We start from the raw sequence: 24,058 nt of genomic DNA on the forward strand, positions 1-24,058 counted from the left end.
TGCACTACCAGTGACAATTTTAAAGATGTGTGTCTCTTTCATACTCTTTCCAAAAAAAAAAAAAAAAAAACGTATTGTTCTCCCCTTTTAAAATTCTAATTAACAGATACCAAGCAATATTTATTTGCCCTTGTTGTAAAATCAGAAAATACTATTTGCAACTACTTTTGAAAGAAAGAAAGGAAGGTGAGGCTTTAAACTTCCTTAAACAAAAAAAATAATAATAAAAAAATAATATGAAAAATTAAAAATTTAACACACATATACACTACTCAAAAAAATTTTGCTGCTGTAAAAATTTTAAAATTTTTTTAAAAAAATCTTCTTATGCTCACAAAGCTTTCACTTATTTGATCAAAAATACAGTAAAAAAAAGCAGTTTATAAAAGACATGTGTCATATTGTCTTTCAAATGGATCCAGCATTCAAAAAACAAGCATCTTCACTTCAACTTTCTTAAACAAAGTTTCCTAAAATGTTCTACAATAACATCTTAATCTTTCAACATTCATTCACTGAGAGAAAAACAAAAATCTTAACAGAAAATACTACTTTCAACTAATCAAAATGGCAATGCACACTAATTAATTTGAACAAATAAATTATAAAATATGCAAAAATGAAACAGAAAATGAAAAAAATCCACCCAAAAAAATCCAAACACCCACCTATTTGAATATCTGTATAAAACGTGAAATATACCAAAGCTTATAAAAGTTGGGCTAAAAAAAAAAAGATGTTATAAAAACAAAATAAATGAAAATATTTTAGATGTTTGAGATGCAGCAATGAATTACCATCATGTTTTTTAATCTATTACAAATAAATGGAAATGGTAAAGCAATAAAACAACTTGGAGTTTGGAAAGATCATAACTGGAAAACATGGTAAAATATGGCTTTAACATGTGGCCAGTACTGCTAATACACAGTGGTCTGTTTCTGTTTATATATTCATATTGCTTCCACGAGAAAATACTTTTTACAAAGAAAAACAAAGTTTGAAAGAAAGTTTTAACAAAATGGTTATAACGGCCAGTATCCAACATTTTTTCCCTTTTTTTGTTTTTTAATTTTATATATACACATGTATGTTTATTTCTATGGCAGTTTATAGTTATACATTACAAAAAGTGTAAATGACCACCATATTTGAAAAATAAAACTTCTGCGTTGGTTTTTAAAGTACACAAGTGCTATTATGGTTTGTTTTGGAACCTGATAGCTTAACAGAGAAATGCATTTGAATGAAACCCTGATTATTAGATCAGCATAATGACAAAAACATAGTAGTAATGGAGTTACTGGCATGTACATAGACACTCACATTCAAGTGTGTGGAAGATCAGCATACTGAGCACATTTGCATTCAATATGCGACCTTTGAACTTTTATATACAAACAAATGAACTGACACTGTACATATTCAGCCCTTACTGTATATATATTTTACATTTTCATTTGATGTAATTAAACCAGCATTTTCTGTGGTGTGGGATTTACATCCTGATGGCTGACACTTTAAAAACATACAATGCTTCTTTGACAAAGCACTCGTTATATTTTACAATGGGTCAATTGGAAAGTTGCTTGCCATCTCTTTAGCAAAGCTTTTTCCATTTGAACTGCACCAGATAATGTGCGTCTCCTGATCAATCAGTCTGAATATTATTTAAAAAAAAAAAACTGTGAAAAGAAAGAGGAACTTCATTCTCTAGAGCACAAGTGGAGGTGGTGTTGCCATGGCAGTGCTTTTCCTCACAGGCAGTGGCTCTTCAAGCTGTCCGTCAAACGGAAATCTCATATGTAGTTCCACCCACTCCTGTGACCTTTTTGACATTGGTGTGTCTGCTGGGAGTTCCAGAAGGAGTCCCTAGATGGCAGTCACGTGCTTGGCCCTTTAGTTGCCCATTGACTTTACCTTGACCAAGGTCCCCTCTATGTGGAGAAAATATAAAAAAAACAGAAAGACACATTTGAGGTGGTTCTTTTCCAACTCTGTTATGTACTGTTATCCTTTTTTTGCCTTCCTTTAGAAAGGCAGAGATCCAAACATGTACTAAATAGCCTGAAATATTACAAATGAAGATGAGTTCATGAAGAAGAGGACAGTATTAAAGAATGGTAAAAGGGATTATATATTTGACATTATAATACAGGACTCAAAAATAAGGAGACAGTTTAGGGACAGTTGAAAAAACCATTTGCCCAAAACTTAAGCCTTGCAAACACTTTTTAAAATATTTTTGCTATGCTTTCTTATTTATTGATTGCTTTTTGTTATTGTTATGCTTCCATTACCCTTTATCTTCTTTTTACAAAAAGATAAAAAAAAAATATTTTATTAAAAATAAAAAAATAAATATATATATATATGTGTGTATGTATATATATATATATATATATATGTGTGTGTGTGTGTGTATGTGTGTGTGTATATATATTTGTGCTATGAATATCGATTGATTTTTTTTTGATGAGATCTATAAAAATCTATTTTAAAAATCCTTTCTGTTGAGTCCTGTAATAAAATCTGAATTTTTAAGAGAAAACGCTCATGCAGTCTGATGTTGTAAAATGATCAAGTCAAAGAAAAAGCAAAGAAAATATACAGTAAAATGATAGTGATTTAAAAGCATTAAGCATAAAAAATCAACACAAACAGAACAAAAAGATATAAAAGGATATTAAAACATGATTATTGTGTATTTCATTGATCTCTGATGCCATTTATGAGATTAATCATGATGCAGTAAAACGCACAGTATGCCAGAAGTAGATGCCAAGCAAAATGTGTCATAAATAAGTTCATGAATATGGATAAACATGCATGTAGAAACTGAAAACTGAAAATGGGGTGGGGTGTGAGGGTATGAGCAAAAAAATGACATTTATTTGGCTAACAGATACATAACCACAACATTGTTTTCATCTCTGCACAAAGGCAAAAAATTAATTTAAAAAAGTATGCATTCTAAATAACAATAATGACAGAAATTAATTCATTAAAGTACAAAAAAGCAGTACTCAAAAATTAACAAATAAACATAACACAACTGAAATCTCTTTTCTGAAGTCTCTTGACCCCACCAGATCAGAGGGTACATATCAAGACTGTTTAGTCTATACATCACGTTCTCATCCTCTTTTCAGGTTGGTTAAAAGTAGATGCTATGTGTCATACCTTGTACCCAGATGTGGTGAGTCTGCCCTCTCCAGAGCGCTAATGAAGGCGACCTTCTGATGCGCGTATGATGGGGAACGGGGCACAGATGTTGGGGAGTGATGCGTTTGGTGCACCGGAGAGCGATATTGGTGTTCGGCTGTCCTGCTCGCAACGCCTCCATCAGTGTGGAGGGACGTAGTGGAAGTCCTCGGTGCTCTGGCGAGCGAGGATGCAGAGGAACGCAGAACAGGTGTTTGGGAAGCGTATCCCACTACCCCAACTCCCATCAAGTTATCCCGAGAGCCGCACACAGGAGGGGTGTGCTCTCGGGACCCGGGGCCCCTAGGGCCATTGGGGTAGCACGTCCCAGGTGGGAGTCCATAGGCGGCTCCACTGCAGGTGTCAAACACACCCGAATCGTTGGCATAGGCCATCGGTGCTTGAGCGTGCCGATGCATGAGTTTCTCCCTCTCTTCAAACTCCTTCCTCTCCTGAATGGAGGCCATAATGGTTTTGGAGAGGTTGTCGTAGCGGACGGGCGAGGGATCTCTGTCTCTTGAGAGTGGTGACTGCCGCCCGTACATCACTCCTACGTGAACAGGACTATAGGATGGCGGACCGACGTGCCGTTGAAGCTCAGGCCCTCGCACATGACACATTTTAGTGGGCAAGTAGGGTGAATGAAATCCCATAGAGGGCACTCCCGGGTGGGCAGCACACTCGCCCACAGATGGCATAATGCTGGGGGTTATCAAGCTATCGTAGGATAGGCTGCCATTGCGGCCAGATAATGTCCCAGGGGAGAAGACTCCTTTTTGAGCGGTGGAAGTGACCGTTTGTGGTTTGCTGCCACCCAGTGGCATCTGGTCAGCCCTGTTCACTCCCTGTTTGAGACTGAATGAGCGAGAGGTTGTGCTGAAAGAGTCCAGCTGGAAAGGTGAGGATTGGTAAGTTCGGTGGAGAGGAGTGCTGCGGAAGTCCGGCATATCCAGATTCGGCTCTGAGCGGTAATCGTGACCTCTCTCTTCCAAAACTGCAGAGGGCTTACCGTTCTCAGACATTACAATCTGAAAACAAAGGACAATATTAGAGAGAGAGAATTTTTTTTTAAAATAATCAATCAGCATTTAATAATATTATAATTAGGGCTGTCAAATGATTAATCACGATTAATCACATCCAAAATAAAAGTTTTGTGTTTACAATAATATATGTGTGTATACTGTGTAGATATATAAATACACAAACATGCAAATTTAAGAAGAATATGTTATGTTTAATATTTATAATATAAAATAAAGATATAAAATAAATGCACATGTAAATATTTTCTAATAATTTATGTGTGTGTATTTTATATATACATAATAAATATACACAGTATACACACATATATTATGTAACAAAACGCTTATTTTGGATGTGGATTAATGTGATTAATCATTTGACAGCTTTATTCAGCAAGGATTATTATATTTGTTCAAAAGTCTGGTGTGAGAAACCTTTTAAGAAATTAATTCTTTAAAATTTTATTCAGCAAGGATGCATTAAATTAATTAAACGCATGACAATCAAGACATTGTTACAAAAGATTTCTATTTCAAATAAATGTTCTTTTGAACTTTTTATTTATCAAAGAATCCTGAAAAGAAAAATATCAATGTTCTCCACAAAAATAGCAGAACAATGTAAAAAAAAAAAAAAAAAAAGTTTCTTGAGGGCAAAATCAGCATATTAGAATGATTTCTGAAGGATCATGTGAGACTGTAATGAGTAATGGCTGCTGAAAATTGCATCACAGAAATAAATTTGATTATAAAATATATAATAGTTGTTATTTTAACTGGTAATAATTTTTCAGAATATTACTGTTTTTACTGTATTTTTGATAAGATAAATGCAGAATTTCTTAAAAAAAAAAAACTTTTTTTAACAGACCCCAAACTTTTGAACAGTAGTGTATATTATAATATATTATTCCAGAAAACATTGTTTTAGTCTGTTGTTCCTACCTTCTCTCCGGTTGCGTGATAGTGCACTTTAGGCATGGTACCGAAGGAAGGTCGGTATTTGTACATGGCTGGGGTGGACGGATTAGTGGGTTTGCTGGACAGAGAACTCTCTAGAAAATGAAGCACAAATTAAATGAATGACTTAACAGTGCTGCAACATGATCCAACACCAGATGGCAGTAGAAATGCAGTTAAGAAAAAGATTCAACAACCTGCTACAGGGCCCACTGAATACACAGGCTTTGAGTAATTAGGCGTATAAATAATTTTTGATCACATGCTAATAATAATAATAAGAAACCTCACAAGACAAAAACGTGTTTAAATACACAGAGTAAATAATTATAAAAGTCAAGTCAAGTCAAGTCATCTTTATTTATATAGCGCTTTAAAACAAAAAAGATTGCGTCAAAGCAACTGAACAACATTAATTAGGAAAACAGTGTCAATAATGCAAAATGACAGTTAAAGGCAGTTCATCATTGAATTCAGCGATGTCATAAAACAACAAAAATAAACCTAAAAAGAAAAAAACCAATAAAAATACACAGAGTAAATAATTACAAAAACATAAATTAGTTACATTTTGGTGCAGAGTAAATAATTATAAAAACATAAATTAGTTACATTTTGGTGCTGACTGCTTTAAAATAACCTGACTGGCTGTTAGTGTTACTTGCCTTCGCTGGAGGTGAGCTTACTCTTGAGCTGGTTGTAGCGATCTGCTTTGGGCGGCAGAGGTGGTTGAGTATCTATACTTTTATCATCCATACCATCCAGACTGGTCTTAAAATAAAGCATAAGAAAATCTATTTATTTTGGGAGGCTTGATTTAGGCAGAGGCAGCATATTATTAAAAGTTTTGCTTTGAAAATGAGGACACCATTGTTTAGATTGAAATCTAAATAATGAGCCTGCATTGACGCAATTCTGAATTGCTGGTGTAGCAGTACTTACTACAATAACAGAAATGATTATACACAATTGAAATTCCAAGTTGTGGGCAGACAGAATTAAAAGCTTTTGTGGACTCACTTTGCTTCGTAGGATGTTACTATGGATACCATTATCACTGACTTTTACACTGACGTGTCGGTTAGAGAGGTCAGGGCGGATGAATGGTGGTTTCATGGTGATGGGAATTTTCTTCCTGGGATCAGCGACGTACCTGTAGACAGAAACAGTGAACAAGATGCATGTAATAAATATTTTTAGATAAAGCATGTTAAGTTCATGGGTCAGAAATAGTGTATACCACAATCACATGTAGTTTATCGTATGCTTAAAAATGGTTGAAAAATGACAACAGTGTTATTTACTCATGTTCATTTTGATTCAAAACCACATGACTGACTTTCTGCTGTGGAACATTAAAGGGGAATGTTCTGATTCCATTTAAAAGTTTGGGGTCAGTCTTATTATATATATATTGTATATAAACATACTGAACAAAAGTATAAATGCAATACTTTTGTTTTTGCCCCCATTTTTCATGACCTGAACTCAAAGATCTAAGACTTTTTCTATGTACACAAAAGGCCTATTTCTCTCAAATATTGTTCACAAATCTGTGTTAGTTAGCACTTCTCCTTTGCCGAGATAATCCATCCACCTCACAGGTGTGAGGCCACTCTAATAATGTGCAGTTTTATCACACAGTACAATGCAGCGCAAAAGTGTGGGTTCGATTCCCAGGGAACACATCCTGAATGCACTGTGAGTTGCTTTGGATAAAAGCGTCTGCTAAATGCATAAATGTAAATGTAAATATCAAGATGCTGATTAGACAGCATGATTTATCACACAGTACAATGCCACAGATGTTGCAAGAAAGGCCACTCTAATAATGTGCAGTTTCAACACAAAATACAATGCAACATATGATGCAACATGCAATTGGCATGCTGACAGCAGGAATGTCCTCCAGAGCTGTTGCCTGTGAATTGAATGTTCATTTCTCTACCATAAGCCATCCCATCTCCAAAGGCGTTTCAGAGAATTTGCAGTACCTTCAACCGCATCGCAACCGCAGACCACGTGGCCCAGTCCTCCACATCCAGCATCTTCACCTCCAAGATCGTCTGAGACCACCACCCGGACAGCTGCTGCAACAATCGGTTTGCATAACCAAAGAATTTCTGCACAAACTTTTAGAAACCATCTCAGGGAAGCTCATCTGCATGCTTGTCATCCTCATCGGCGTCTCGACCTGACTGCAGTTCATCATCGTAACCGACTTGAGTGGGCAAATGCCCGCATTTGATGGTGTCTGGCACTTTGGAGAGGTGTTCTCTTCACAAATGAATCCTGGTATTCAAGACAGCGTGTAGGGCCTGACAGGTTATTGATGGCATTTTAAAGGGTGAGTGGTTTGCTGATATCAAAGTTGTGGATCGAGTGGCCCATGGTGGCGGTGGGGTTATGGTATGGGCAGGCTTAGTTATGGACAACGAACATAGGTGCCTTTTATTGATGGCATTTTAAATGCACAGAGATACCGTGATGAGATCCTGAGACCCACTGTTGTGCCATTTATCCACGACCATCACATCATGTGGCAGCATGATAATGCATGGCCCCATGTTTCTGTACACAACTCCTGGAAGCTGAAAACATCCCAGTTCTTGCATGGTCAGCATACTCACCGGACATGTCACCCATTGAGCATGTTTGGGATGCTCTGGATCAGTGTATGCGACAGCTTGTTCCAGTTCCTGCCAATATCCAGCAACTTCACACAGCCATTGAAGAGTAGTGGACCAACATTCCACAGGCCACAATCAACAACCTGATCAACTCTATGTGAAGGAGATGTGTTGCATTGTGTGAGGCAAATGGTGGTCACACCAGATACTGACTGGTTTTCGAAGCCCCCTGGACCCCCCAAAACAGTAAAACTGTATATTTTAGAGTGCCTAAGGCACACCTGTGCAATAATCATGCTGTCTAATCAGCATCTTGATATGCCACACCTGTGAGGTGGATGGATTATCTCGGCAAAGGAGAAGTGCTCACTAACACAGATTTAGACAGATTTGTGAACAATATATGAGAGAAATAGGCCTTTTGTGTACATAGGCGTATGTTATGGACAACGATCTTTGAGTTCAGCTCATGAAAAGTGGGGCAAAAACAAGTGTTTATAATTTTGTTCAGTGTATATATATATATATATATATATATATATATATATATATATATATATATCTATATATATATATATATAAAAGTTTTGAGAATTATAAATATTGGAAATTGGAAAAGTGCTGCTTAAGTTTTTATAATAGCATATATACTCCAGAATGTTATGAAGAGGGATCAGATATGCAAAGTGAAAGACATTTCATATGGTTACAGAAAACAAGAAATTAATGCTTTTATTCAGCAAGGATGCATTCAACTGATCAAAGTGAAAGACATTTCACATGGTTACAGAAAACGTCTATTTAAAGAAATGCTGATCTTTTGAACTTTTTATTAAAGGGGTCATATGACGCTATTTCAAGTTTTCCTTTCTCTTTGGAGTGTTACAAGCTGTTTGTGCATAGATAAGATCCCTAAAGTTGTAAAGACTAAAGTCTCAAACCCAAAGAGATGTTCTTTATAAAAGTTAAGACTCGTCCACGCCCTCCTAAAACGCCTAATTTAAACACGCCCCCAAATGTCTATGTCACTATGTGGGACAATTTCTGACTCACAGCCTGTAAGCACGTTTTCATTTATAAAGAATTTGCCACTGATGCTTCAAACGTGAGTTTTGAGCAGTGTAGAGTAGCGCTTGTTGTTTCTCCGATCACAAATGCAGACATGGTTTTATGTTTACGCAGCGCGATACGCAACAAAACGCGTAAAAACACAGTATAAGTCATTATAATCAGTAATCATGTCCCCACTGGATGCAGCAAATGCATCATTTTCTCTCGTCACATGAGGGGCTTACCATTTCCATGTTTGAGGTATTCAGCCAATCACAACACACTGGATAGCTGGCCATTCAGCGTATACCTCGCTTTTCAGATCGATTAGCTTTGTAAAAATCAACATGTTTCAGAAAGGCAGGGCATAAAAGAGCAAAAATAATCTACAGTATGTGGAAAATAATGTGTTATTTGAACCTTAAACCACATAAACACATTGCATTATACCAAATACACAAAATAATGTTCTTTTTAGCAACGTCATATGACCCCTTTAAGCAAAGAATCCTGAAAAAAAATATGTTTTCATGTTTTTTTACAAAAATATTAAGCAACACAGTCATTTTCAACATTAACAATATTAAGAGATGTTTCTTGAGCACAAAAAATCAGACTGAAATTATTGATTGAAATTTTCATTTTCGGGTAAACTATTCCTATAATTTCTGATTGTCTTGTGGAAAAAGGTTTATAGCAACAACCTTTTGTTATGTTTTGGGCTCACAAAGGTTGTCCTCTATTGTTTCTGAAGATGCCTTCACTAGTCTTAAAAAGACATTAACTTTGGCTCTGATCTGTGTTTATACAGCAATCACTTTCTCTCTCCATTGTTTCACAACCTGATTCAATCTTCAGTATTATACGCTTTTCCTGCTCCAGAGTGTCATAAAACAGGCAAGAAAAACAGGACACAATCTACCTTCCTATGGACCTCTATTCTTTTCAAACCCCTCCAGACTGTCTACTATGATAAACAACCTCTTTTTAACCTCTGTCTGCTCTTTTCAAGTATTATACTAAATGTCAATGGCTTCACATATATTTCAAAGCATATGTTCTTCTTAAAGCATTTTCGATTTTATAGTATACTGCCACACTGTCTTCATTACTGTTGTCGAGAGCACTGCATAAAATGTTTTTATATGCCATGGTGTCCTTTTTATTTGACCTTATAATGTTGATTTTAATCTTGTACTTTAAGTCAGCATGAAATTCATCCATGCACACGCACACACACACATACATATATATACACACACACACACACACACACACACACACACACACACACACACTCTTGCCATCTCTAGATCTGCTTCCATTTAGTTACGCAGTACTCATTTTTCACTATCCAATCAACCAACAATTCATAAAATCAAGTCACTTTTTTTTCTTCTGTAAGTTGTTTATCTTGGAAGTACATTTAAAAATTTGGGGTCAGTAAGATGTTTTAATGTTTTTAAAAAAGAAGTCTCCTATGCTCATTAAGGCTGCATTTTTAAAAACAGCAATATTATTATAATTCAAAATAACTTTTTTCTACTTCAATATATTTTAAAATGCAATTTATTCCTCTGATGGCAACAGTGATTTTTCAGCAGCCATTACTGCAGTCTTCAGTGTCACATGATTCTTCAGAAATCATTCTGATAAAACTGATTTGCTGCCCAACAAAATGTTTTATTATTATAAATGTTGAAAACAGTTGTGCTGCTTAATATTTTTGTGGAAATTGTGATATATTTTTTTTCCCAAGGATTTTCGATGAATAGAAAGTTCAAAAGAACAATTTATTTGAAATTGATTTTTTTTTTGTAACATTACAAATGCTTTTTGTCTCTTTTGATAAATGTAATGCATTCTTGCCAAATATAATAAATTAGTGCTGTGAATCAATTAAAAAAATAGACTAATTAATCACATTTTTCCCTGAAATGTATCATGATCAATCCTTTGTTCTTTGATTAAAAGACATCACAGCTGCTGGGTTATTTTGCTTTAAAAGGTAATGTATGCCACTATGGACATCAGCCGCAATTGCCTTTCCATGGTGACTAAAATCTTTTCATTTTGGTTGGTACTTTATAGGTCTTTTGTAGCATTTGCTAAAGCGTAATGTTCATTAAACCCTTTCTGTTTTGCAAATGTAAAATAACACAATCTAATGTAAATTCATTTGAAAGTGAAGTGAAACACCCAACTGTCTGTTCAAAAATGAGCAAAAGATAGATGAACCAGCTGTCAGGGGCCGTGGAAACACACCGTGCATGGTGTTACGACTCACTTTCACACATGTCTGGTATGTTTGTGTATTTGAGACTCTCAATGATTACAGAAATGAAGCCAGTTTTTTCTTTACCTAGAAGCAAGCGGACTGCATAAGACGTGTTTCACGTTGCCACGGCAACCCCGAGTGAATGGATTCACGCCTCCTCGGAACTTTCCTGTCACCTGAGAACAGAGAGAGAGAGAGGAATCCTACAGTAAGCTACAGTAAGTAAACTGAAGAGAGTGGAAAACAACTGTCCTTGACCGACAGAACCGTAATGTGCGATGACAACACCAGGCTTTGTAACAGATGTCATGCACGAACAACAGAAGGCAATCAAATTGGAAAGACATCAAGGGGATTCTGAGTGGGTGTTCAACATGTGACCACAATTCTGCCTCTACAAGTGTACATGTTGTTACACAAACCAGATTAACATTTTAAGTGCTGTGTAATTTGGTTCACCTGTTCGTTTGTGGTCCGTCCTCTGGCTACGAGAACCATGTGGAACCCAGTGAGGCCCATAACAGGGATGAAGAACAGGCCAGTCACACACATAACCACAAGACTGGACAGCAGGAGAGTCAAGGAACCTATTGTGTTTTTCTGTCCTTGCTGAAAGAGAAATGCTGCACGAAGCTACAGCCAAGCAGAATCTTTTTGATTTTTAATACACAGTTAAGTAGAGCAGAATTTTGAGCCAATGAGATCTCACTGTGGGCGTGGCCACCCTTTCTTAAAGGGTTAGTTCACCCAAAAATGAAAATTAGGCTGCGTTTTAATCACCCCCGAGGCATCCTAGGTGTATATGACTTTCTTTTTTCAGACAAATCCAGTCGGAGTTATATTAAAAACTGTATTTGCGCTTTCAAGCCGTTTAATGCCACTCAGCGGGTGTTGCATTGCTTCAGTCCAAAAGATGTGAAATAAATGCGCCCTCCCATAAAAAAAAAAAAAAAAAAAGTGTCTCACACGGCTCTGGGGGATGAACAAAGACCTCCTGTAGTGAATCGATGCATTTTTGTAAGAAAAATATCCATATTCAAAACGTAATAATCACTTTAATCTAGCTTGAGCTAACAGTTGTACACAGAAGCAGCTCCGGGAGGATGATGTATGAGGTCGGCGTTGCACATGGGCCATGAGTCTCGTGAAAACCAACGTTTGTTTAAAAGATCAAAAGAAGCAAAGTTTCCTTACTTCAGCAAAGAAAAACAAGTCTCCTCCAACATACTTCTTTACAAATCCTCGTTTTGTACTTCTAATTAGTGAACGTTGTTTTGTTTTGATCTCTCCCCTGCACTTCCGCATTCGTCATTTCTGAGCAGCGCATGCGCAAAGCTGACATCCATACGTCATCCTCCCGGAGCTGCTTCTGTGTACAACTGTTAGCTCAAGCTAGATTAAAGTGATTATTACGTTTTGAATATGGATATTTTTCTTACAAAAACACATCGATTCTCTACAGGAGGTCTTTGTTCATCCCCCATAGCCGTGTGAGAGACTTTTTTTTTATGGGAGGGCGCATTTATTTCACGTCTTTTGGACTGAAGCAATGCAACACCCGCTGAGTGGCATTAAACAGCTTGAAAGATCAAAGACAATTTTTTATATTCTTTAAACTCTGACTGGATTAGTCTGAAAGAAGAAAGTCATATACACCTAGGATGCCTCGGGGGTGAGTAAAACACAGCCTAATTTAAATTTTTGGGTGAACTAACCCTTTAAGTAAAATTAAAATTAAAAAAATAAATAAAAGCTAATTAAAATAAACACTGCCTTCAGCTCAAATTATGCTTAAAAACAACAACAAAAAAAATAGTTTTTAGGCTGGCCCATCTGAAGAACTAAAATTTATTATTTCATTGTTGTCAGATGTCACTGCTGCTTTGATATGTTATCGGAAAGTGTTTATTTGAAATAGAAATCAAATATCTTTATTGTCATTCCATCCTTGCTCAATAAAATTACCCATTTCTTTAAAAAAGAATCTTACTTCTGAAGAGTAGTGTATAGCCACAAATTCATTAAATACAACTAAATGAGCTTTCATTATATTTGCTATTTGTTATTCACAACAGGGAATTGCTTCTCATGGAAGGATACGTCACAGTGGTGTGGAGCGCACTCAGTCTCTCAAGGTGGTGTAAGACAAACAGCAGGCCAAAGGAAAATACGCCCACCATGTGAACACTTAGAGACAGCAGAAACAAGAAGAAGTAACGATAATTCCTCCTGCCAATGCAGTTGTTCACCCATGGGCAGTGGTGGTCAAACTCCTACAGTGAGAAGAAAAGTATGTGTGTGAGAGCGCTGGCATTGTGATGATTTTATATTGGGCAGGAATGTTGGTCTGTGTGTTTGTATGCGTCTCACCTCCACACAGTTGTCACACACGCTGCAGTGTGAGCAGCGAGGAGGTCTGTAGAAGTGGCACGTGGCACACCACTTCATCCGCACCTGAATTCCCTTTATCTCTACGTTTTTATAAAGTGGAGCTCGGAAATCATCATCTTTGTCTTCGTCCTCATCCGCTGGGAAACAGAAATTTCAACGTTCACATCAATATTTTGTGTGACTCGCAATTTTCAGAACATTTTAATCATGGACCTACTGTTGGATCTCCAGACATCTGAAACAGAGAATGGATTGAGAAACCTAAACTATGACCGGATCATACCTCTGGGAAAGACTCCAGGATCCATGAAGGTGGCCATGCTGAAGTTGGCCAACACAAATAGGAAGACGATGCCATTGTATAGAGGCACAACAGGGGAGATGGCTTTGGTTAACCACGGACACCTGAGAGGATACGAGAGAAACAGGAGGAGGATTATCATCTAGAATGCTAAAGCTCAAAAGACCGGCTCTGAATAAGTAATTTTCAGCCTGTGGTTGTTCAGCCTTTTTTTTTTTTTTTTTTTTTCTGAACAACATCTATGTTCATCCCTGCAACATTTTTGCAACAGAGAGATTTATGCAAACCTCAGAAAACTTCTGAACCTTATAGCTGATCACTGACAGAAATCGTAAAATCATGTGTGTGTGCAGTTACTCTAGTGACAGACTGAATAATCAGTCAAACATTAGGATTCATCTGGCTGATAAATATGCTTGGCAGATTAACAGAAATATTAATTTGCCATTGGGTCAGTAAAAAAAATATTATTAAAATAAAATGTTATTTTGCACAAATGAAATGACAAAAAAATAATATATATAAATATAAAATGTACATTGTATATATGTATCATTTTTTTCAATTAGTATATTGCTACTACTATTATTATTGTTGTTGTTGTTGTCATTTGTGCAACATATTTTATTGTTTTAAAGGAGTCATATGATGTGATTTCAAGTTTTTTCTTTCTCTTTGGAGTGTTACAAGCTCTTGGTGCATAAAGGAGATCTGTAAAGTTGCAAAGACTAAAGTCTCAATTCCAAAGAGATATTCTTAATCAAAGTTAAGAGTCAACCACACCCCCCTATAACGGCTTGTTCTAACATGCCCCCAAATGTACACGCATCGAAGTATGTTAAGGGGAGTAACATTTACGTCACATGCTTGAGGTATTTGGCCAATCACAAAGTACTGGATAGCTGGCCAATCAGAGCACACCTCGCTTTTCAGAACGATGAGCTTTGCAAAAAACAACGCGTTTCAGAAAGGCGGGGCATAGAGGAGAAACAATAATGCACAGTATGTGGGAAATAATGTGTTCTTTGAACCTTAAACCACATAAACACATTGCATTACACAAAATACACAACATAATGTTCTTTTTAGCGACATCATATGACCCCTTTAATAATAATAATAAATTATAATTTACTATTTTTCTATTATTATTATTGTTGTTGTTATAACTACTATTGCAATTATTATGAACATTTATTATGTACAGATCCTGCAATAATTAAATCATATCATAAACATATAGATATTGCTATTAGCAATTAAACAAACCTATATGGATCGACCGTTACTTCACACACTGATTTGTTCAAATCAAAAGAGGTGTGTGGCAATGTTTAATGGGTAAACTGCTTTAAGGGTTGGGGGATGTCTACCAAATTGGCATTAGATGATGTCTACAGTGAAACATCGCGATGGACGTGATGGATCAACTACTTGACTTGCTCTGTTTCAACAGAGTCTGCGCGGTCACAAAAATTGGTCTGCACGCAGACAGTGTGGGAATCACAATGCCAGCTCAACATCGTGATATCTGTCAGCCATTGGCGATGGATGATGGGATCATTTATCGACCCAACCCTACTGCTTATGCAGGAAAGCAACAACCAGTGCCCAATCCACGACTAGTTGTCCTACCAGCTCACCTCATAATACACCCTATGACTGGGCTCTGCTCAGGTTTTATTTAAGATGGGTTAACAGGCAGAGCCAAGCATATATATATCTGTGCACTTCTAAATTTGAACCGCTATTGGAGTCTATTACATTTCTTGTAGTCTTGTAGAACAGGACTTTTTCTGACCAAGAACCACCCACCCAGACAGGAAGACTCCATTTGATCGACGTCTATAGTGACCAAGCACATTTATTTTGGTTTCTACATGTCATTTAGGGGTAGATAAATCTATAATGCATTCATTGTGTGACCACTATGCAACTGTTCAAAGAACGTTTCAGCAGGATTTATGAATGGCCGAGATTACATTTATTACATTTCTGCGTATTAAAGCAACAAACCACTCAAGGCCATGCTTTACAGTGATTTGACCAGATTTATTTGATACAAACAGCACAATTCAACAAATAAGCCCATTTAATTATAGTACCAATTAGAATAATGGAAATACTGTTTAAGTAATACAATCCATTAGCCTAACTGCAGACGTTTATTTTTGCCAAGCAACTGTTATAATGGCTATTCCACACAGGAGCTTCGAACACACCTCATCCAATCAGAATTTAAAGCTAGAATGATCCGTAACTCTCTAACCCCTCCTGCTGCCTTTATTCTCTCTCAGCAGGCAGTAGATCACGCTACTATTCTGTAGAACCCTGAGGGAAAAGCACTAACTCATAGTCCGTCTGCACTGGAGGAATGCCAGGCTCCTTTGATTGGTGATGGCTGCCACCTTTATCTCACTGATGTGATTCGATACACTCATTCCATTCAGCTTTCTATTCAGTTGGTTGTTTTCTTCATTTTAATCAGAGACCTAACAATGGCAGTCCTGAGAATACAAAGTAGTAATGAAGTGGAAGGTGAGAATGATAAAGAGACCAGATTCATCCCCCTCAGACACAACAGAGCAAAACTGATGGAATAACTATTCCTTCATATATAATCCAATCACAAACAGACGACCTCAGAATCAATCCACGCTGTGGGCGAAGAAATAAATGCCAGTTTTATCGGCCGCATGAACATCTCCTTGGGGGTAAACAAGAACGTCAGGGGAATTATGGAATAAATAAACTGCCTGTGAAATGCAATAACCCTTGATCTGTAAGCATCTTGCTCTATGTAAGACAGACAGTGGGCAGCATTCATGAAGTACAGCAGGGCTTAAAATCCCCTTCATCTGAATAACAGTTCAGAGATTTTTATTAGGTTATGGTGGTAACATTATTTCTTAGTTTGCACATCAAAACCAAGAACAGACTAAATGCTTTTTGGCCACACAAAGAAACATTTTAACACTGAGAATAAGAAATGTTTCCTGAAGGATCATGTGACACTGAAGACTGGAGTAATGATGCTGAAAATTCAGCTTTGCCATTAAAGGCATAGATGACATTTTAAAATGTATTAAAACAGAAAAGTTATTTTTAAAGTTAAACTCCAATTACATAATTATAAACAAGGTTGCAAAAATTAAGTCTCTTAATTCATCTCCTTTGAATGAATCACCATCACAACAAAAGCACCTCTTTTACAGCAAATGATTGCATGGCTCTACTTGTTTCTGATTGGTCAGTCATTCCAAGGTGTGATATGTAAGCAATAAGGTACTAGAGGCTGTGCTGTATTGTGGATAAGTCACAGCTGAAGGGTGTTGTTAGGACGTGAAGCACACCTTGAGTATCTTTTATAAAACAGTTACCACACAATAAAAATATTAAAACCAAAAATGTATGTACTGATGTTATTTTTTTAAAAATAAATTCATTAAATGCTATCCTTCCCCTAAAATAAAATAGTTCCTGACAATGACATTAACTGTCAAGAGAATTTTCCAATGTAACATGCCTAAAAGCATATATGTCAAATGTGTGAATGTAAATGTAAACTCTTCTGGGGAACACGTTCAGATTTAGTAAACAATTTCAATGCACCTTGTTTTGTGGAAAGGGGAATTTTCATATTAAAGCCCTCTACAAAGTGCTGCAAACTCTATTGGAATAACATTCTCATAATTAGCAAGAAAAGCTTCTGAGTCTCTCATTGGACATGAAGCTAAGTCAACAAATTCATCAATCTGCTCTATGAACATAATTGTGAGGAGTAAAAATGTCACAGTATGCCCTTAAACAACATAACTAAAAATACTTTCGTGAAACAATCTGTGCTTAATTTTGTAAATCTGTTCTCCATTTAATTGGACGCTACTTCCAAGGATTAAACCAGGAAAGCTTGTGTATGGCTGTATCCTAAATCATGCATTTACACACTCCCCTCTCTAGCATGAGCCCCTTATTTTACTGTAAATTACACAGGCATTTTAACAACCCAAGGGCTGTGCTGGAGGGGTGTATAGTAGGTTTAATTTAGGCCATTCCCTGCAGTGCAACGTAGCTGCTACAAACATTAGCATATCTGTGCCAGAAGCAGTCGCTCTAAGGAGCCATCTATCCATGTGGATTATGATATGCCGAAGAGATCAATATAGATAAAAGAAACAACCCTGTCAACAACAGCTTTAGGGAGCACAAAGCTATTAAACCGGTGCTAGTTAATTCACATCTCTGATTGTGAGATAAACAGAAAAAATACATTCAAATATGCTAAAAAAACATGCAGAAAAAGAGAGAGACACACAGACGTCACAACCCCAACAACTCTAGTAATTTAATAGATGCAGCAATAATTAGAATATAGATAAAATTAATTATTAAAACAAATTTTAAAACAAATCTAGGAGAGAAGGTATTTATTGGTGACGCGGCACCTGATATGTACAAACTTACAGTTGTAAAATAAAATAAAATAAAATAAAAAAAAGAGAGACAAATAAAAATAAAATAATTACAATTATCACAGATCTCGCAGTAAAGCTATGTATTAGTGGTGCTTGAGAAGACAATTATCACAATTACTATGTCCATATTTATTGTTGTAAAATAAAATAAAGAAGAGAAAGAAAAGAGAGATATACATCATACAAAACAAATCTGGTCATTTAATAAATGGAGCAATAATCTGACATTTTTATTAAAAATAATTGAATGAATGAATTAAATATCTAGCAGAGAATCTGTTTATTTGTGGTGCTTTATAAATATAATTATTAAAATTAATATTTTCATACATAATAATAATTGTTATAGATGTCTTAAGCACCACTTATAAACATCTTTTCTGCTGGGATCTGACAGCAAGTCATCAAAGCCCCCCCCCCCTCCACTTTTCCCCCCAGTATAGGTGTGTGGCATCATTGATATGCAGCATACACACCTTCATGATGCACATCTCACTGGGATGATAGATGTATTTCAGTGATGTAAAACCCATTTGACTAGACAAATAAAATATCTAAGTGCTAGAACAGAGGAAAAAGCTTTTGAAGTTCCACCTATCATATCCACCAGACTGTTTCTGTACTGAAGATGGAACATTAGTGCTTGGTATATGTTTGTTGTGGACATTTTTGTCCTCACATTTACTGCATGGATGCCATCTTACGCCTTCAGAGATAAGGTAGTCTGAACAGCTGAATTCACATCTCTATTCTTGTTATTCCAAAGCACTGGGGCAAATTAGTAAATGGGCATATGAGTCCTGTATCTGCAATAAATTATGCTTCATTAATCAACGTGTGTGAAATCTATGTGATTTATAATGGAGCAAAAGAGTCTAGAAGAAGAGGAAGATAGTGATGGACTTGGATGCAGGAGAACATTAATCAGTCATACAGATGCTTACTGAGGGAATGTTGATCCACCCTGGAGCTTCTGACAACAGAGAAATGAAACGTTATTCATTTGAAAGACTTCCTGTACTACCGCACTAAAAGAAAAATGTTTGCCCTACATTTCCCTCATTAGAATCTTATGAAAATAAATGACCACTCCTGAGAGCAAGGTAGTGTGTGCATTTGGGTCCAAAATTTACACTTGCCAAGCTTCAAATGGAAGTAAAAGTGCAATTTTAATGTTAATTTTTTTTTTGTTTGTTTTTTTTTTTTTTTTTTTTTTTAGGATTTGAAACTTAAAAGGTTTAAAGGAATAGTTCACCCAAAAATTAAAATTTGCTGAAAATTATGTCACCCTCAGGTCATCCAAGATTCAGTGAGAAATGCAAACACAGATCAATCCCATATTAACACACCGGCAGTCACATCTCCCCTACACACTTTAAGATTAAAGCATCAGTCAAAACACACCCGAAGGGAGAAACGCTCCCACAGATACAGCCCCAATGCCGTGAACACAAGTCAAAACATACAGGAGAACTATTCCAAGCATAATCTCACCAGTCTGAAAACTACAAGCACAATACCACATGGTACTCGATGGGCATTACTGAATGTGATCCACATCAAAGAGATTATCTTCACCGCTAGCCCTTTAAACAATTTAATAACGAGAGTGAATGCACCATAAATAAGGTCACAAAGCCCCGCCGGTCTATTAATCACGCTCTGAAAGGACAATAGAACAGATGACATCCCGCTCTTTCCTCGTTTAGATCTGCTTAAAACAGTAGAATATCCCCAACAACAGCATCTTAAACTGGTCTGAACTAAGAGGGCTGAACGTGAACAAATATGACCGGGTCAGATTTAGCCCTGAGGGAATCTGTCCCCAAACATCCTCACCAACAGCTTCTGTAAATATCTTGAACCATCAAATCCTTATAGACTCGATGGAAGTTTATACACATCCACAGGTGTGCTGCTCAAACACACACACACACACACACACACACACACACACACACACACACACACACACACACACACATACACACACAGCTACATTTAAGTTCTGTCCTGACAGTGCATATCTGAGTGGCAGTTGTTGGCTAACCTCACACACATTCCTTAACATGCATATTTTAAGCGCAGACTGCAGCTGCTGTGGTTACATGCGTGGCAAATATCGGACAGACAAAACCAGGTCAAACATCGAAAGCAGGGCAGATTCATGTAGAAACTAGGTACTACAGATTATAGTGTTTAATTTGCTTAAAATTTTTCTTCTATATCTTGCTAATTTAATTGGTGTCAGCTCTGATTTAAGCATCCCATTAAAAAAAAAAAAAAAAAGTATCGATTTGCATGGGTCAAAATTATCGATTTTTCTTTTATGCCAAAAATCATTAGGACATTAAGTAAAGATCATGTCCCATGAAGATATTTTGTAAATTTCCTACCATAAATATATCAAAACATATTTTTTTTATTAGTAATATGCATTGCTAAGAATTCTTTTGGACAACTTTAAAGGCGATTTTCTCAGTATTTAGATTTTTTTTGCATCAGATTCCAGATTTTGTATCTTGGCCAAATATTGTCCGATCCTAATAAACCATCCATCAATGGAAAGCTTATTTATTCAGCTTTCAGAGGATCTATAAATCTCAATTTCGAAAAATTGACACTTAAGACTGGTTTTGTGGTCCAGGGTCACATATTATCCTTATGTGCTGGGTCTTTATCAGGATAGATTATAGTTTTTTTTTGACACTATCATTTGAAAAGTTGTGCTTTTTTGCCTATGTTTTTTACCTTTGAAGTGTGGGTTTGGTCATTTTTCTTGCCTTCACCAATCTCATTTGTAAATGAATTAAATGAACTGGAACAGCTTTTTTTTTTTTTTTTAAGAAATTACAATTTTATTCAGCAAAGATGCATTAAATTAATCAAAATTGACTGTGAATACATTTATAATGTTTCAAGAGATTTCTGTTTCAAATAAATGCTGTTCTTTGGAACTTTCTATTGACCAAAGAATCCTGAAAAGGATCACAGTTTCCACCAAAGTATGAAGCAACCATTTAAAACATTGATGATAATAAGAAATGTTTCATAAGCATGACACCAGCACATTAAAATGATTTTTATAGAATCAACTAACACTTGACACAAAATTCGGCTTTGTCATCACAGGAACAAATTACATTTTAAAATATAGGCTAATAAAATAGAAGACTGTTATGTAAAATTGTAATAGTATTTCACAATATTACCATTTTTATTGCATTTTTAATCAAATAAATGCAGCCTTGGTGAACACGAGACTTTTTTAAAAAGCATAAAAAAAAAATTACCAACCCCAAACTTTTGAATGCTAGTGAAGGAAAATTATAAAGCATGAACTGCATATATATTATAGCAAATCATTTAAGTAAAGGGATAAAAAAATAAATAAATTCATTTTGGGGTGAAGTATCCCTTTAAGTAAATGATTCAGTCCCTCGCTCATAACACACAAGAAAAGACTCTCATACTCACACCACCTCCTGGCCTAATGGTGTAACTGTTAGAAACGGTCACTGAAGAAATCAGAATAAATCTCTCTGACTACGATTCAAAAGATTTGAGTAACCAGCACTTCAAAATCCTCAGCAAGCACACGAGATAAGAATAAAACCCCATCCATTCTACTGACACCTAGGCATTCAGATGGGCTTGGAGAATGACCCAGATGAAGTAGCTGCCAAGTACTGGGACTTAATATCTCCTTTCTCCTTGACCTTAAGAGACACAGTATTTATTTGTGTCTTCTCTACTAAAACTACACATGTGTGTACACTAACACGAATATGTAGATACACACATGCATGCATCCATCTTCAAACATATTGGTGAATAGTTACAAGTAGTCCTCAACCATTTTCTTCTAGCCACTTCCTAAACGGAAGTCCAGACAGAATGAGCCTAAGTGAGAGAGGGGAAAAATCTGAACTGTCAAGCATTGTTTACTCAACTGCTGCTAAGTGTCAGACTCAATGTAGCTGAGTGTTTGTTATAAGATAAGGTCTAGGAGACAAATACCAGCATTTCTATAAACCTGTTCAACAGAATGAAGGGTCAAAAGTCACTGATCCTAAAACTGATGTATCCACCACATTTTCCATAACAAACACTATACCTGTATATATATATATCTGTATATATATATATATATATACACATATGTGTGTGCGTGTGTGTGTTATATAATACACACACATATATGGTGTTAATACTAATTTTTATCCCTTTCTTTCATTGGGATGCTATAAATGTTGCATTCATATACCACATAAGCATCATAGCCTAATGTGTTAAGAGTGTGGTAACCACTATGCCACAGCTCTGACATTAAATACAGCCAGTTTGGCTCTGTTCTCATTGTGTTTTTGATTAGTGCATGAGTAGGTCTGTTCCTGGATCATTTCCCACCGAGTTACACAATCAAGTTTTGGTCTAGCAGAACTTCTTCTTTCCTTCTGATTTACTGCTCTCTCAACATAGCTTCACGCATATTAAAAACACATTAGGCCCGATCTACACACACTATGCCAGCACACAAGCAGATATAGTGGGAACAGAATTATTGCGAGCATGTAGAGCGCAGGAGACTGATTTACTATCATGTTTGACGTGGGATGTTTCGCTGCGGTGGAAAACAGTGAGATATCACGACACTCGCTGTGGTAAACTGCATCTGGGACACAAATGTGGCAGAACAGTACATCCTTTGATAAATATAGCTGTAATGTTGACTATACTATCTTCACATATAAACAAAAACGTGATCGAATGCACTATGAATGAAAGAAACGATTGCAAGGTTAAAACACTCATGTTGACAGCTTGGTAATATTACCTTCCTTCCTGTATTTCTGCTCAGACTGATCACACGGAAACAAACTCCTAAATTAAATGAGACAATCCAGCTGGATGTTTCTGTATGTAATAAAAAAGACTGCAGAAAGATATCGCCTGTCATGGCCTGCATTATCAAAGCAGAGGGGGTGAGGGAGGGAGAGAGACCATCAGAACAATGAGGAGCTTTCACAGGCTGAGGACTGCAAGAGACACAATAACTCCCTTTAGCAATCAGAACTCACAACAGACCATCTATCTATCATGAACTACTGAGGGAGGGAGGAAGAGGGGGAGAGAAAGATTGTATGTGTCTGTGAATATGATTATGAAGCAAAAGAAAATGCTGTAAGTTGTATGATTGGTTCTTGGATTGTTCTCCAAAAGATCAGAACTACCTACTTAAAACTATGAACACACACACACACACACACACACAAAAAACTTGAGCTGGCTTGATTGATTAATTGTAGAAAGGAAACATTCTAATGTATTATGTGCTGAATAAAGATATAATGACAGAAAAATAGAACAACAGATATAAGTATTCATAGTCAAATAATTAGACTCAGTGTGCTGGACATGTCCTCGGATTGTTGCAATAGGCTGATGTAAAGTGGCCTTTCTAGGAACAATGAAATGACAAACATCTGAAGTTTGAAACTCCCTGTCAGATGTAACATAGGGTAAAACTGTGTTTTAAGAGACTGGTGGCCTGGTTAAACTGATTACTGTGTGTGTGTCTTAACCAATAAGGCGACTTCTGCTGGATTTTCATGTAAATGATGTGCATGATGTTATTTTTCAAAAGTACTATTCATTTATTTGCGTATAAAACTGTTCTAAGAGAAAAATTATTGCGTGCACCTGTAATGGAAGGCTAAGGGTTGCTGAAAATTTGCAAT

The 24,058-nt window shown here is 36.3% G+C and overlaps 1 protein-coding gene across 2 annotated transcripts in view; it reads right to left on the reverse strand.

The window, feature by feature from the left end:
* Nucleotides 1-990: 990 nt before the first annotated feature.
* The window catches only part of LOC109112935 (palmitoyltransferase ZDHHC8B-like), a 62,667-nt gene continuing 39,599 nt past the window's right edge, over nt 991-24,058 (reverse strand). The window contains exons 2-11 of one of the 2 annotated variants that reach the window (XM_042753768.1): nt 13,825-13,946; nt 13,521-13,678; nt 13,251-13,423; nt 11,610-11,712; nt 11,235-11,326; nt 6,213-6,345; nt 5,858-5,963; nt 5,178-5,287; nt 3,184-4,232; nt 991-1,937 (exon numbers count right to left, since the gene is read on the reverse strand). In XM_042753768.1, the coding sequence (XP_042609702.1) occupies nt 1,787-1,937; nt 3,184-4,232; nt 5,178-5,287; nt 5,858-5,963; nt 6,213-6,345; nt 11,235-11,326; nt 11,610-11,712; nt 13,251-13,423; nt 13,521-13,678; nt 13,825-13,946 (2,197 nt within the window). In that variant the 3' untranslated portion in view covers nt 991-1,786. The remainder of the gene's footprint in view (nt 1,938-3,183; nt 4,233-5,177; nt 5,288-5,857; nt 5,964-6,212; nt 6,346-11,234; nt 11,327-11,609; nt 11,713-13,250; nt 13,424-13,520; nt 13,679-13,824; nt 13,947-24,058) is intronic. The other variant, XM_042753765.1, reaches the window with a different exon arrangement.

The sequence above is a fragment of the Cyprinus carpio genome, chromosome A5, assembly GCF_018340385.1.
Source record: "Cyprinus carpio isolate SPL01 chromosome A5, ASM1834038v1, whole genome shotgun sequence".
NCBI lineage: Eukaryota > Metazoa > Chordata > Actinopteri > Cypriniformes > Cyprinidae > Cyprinus > Cyprinus carpio.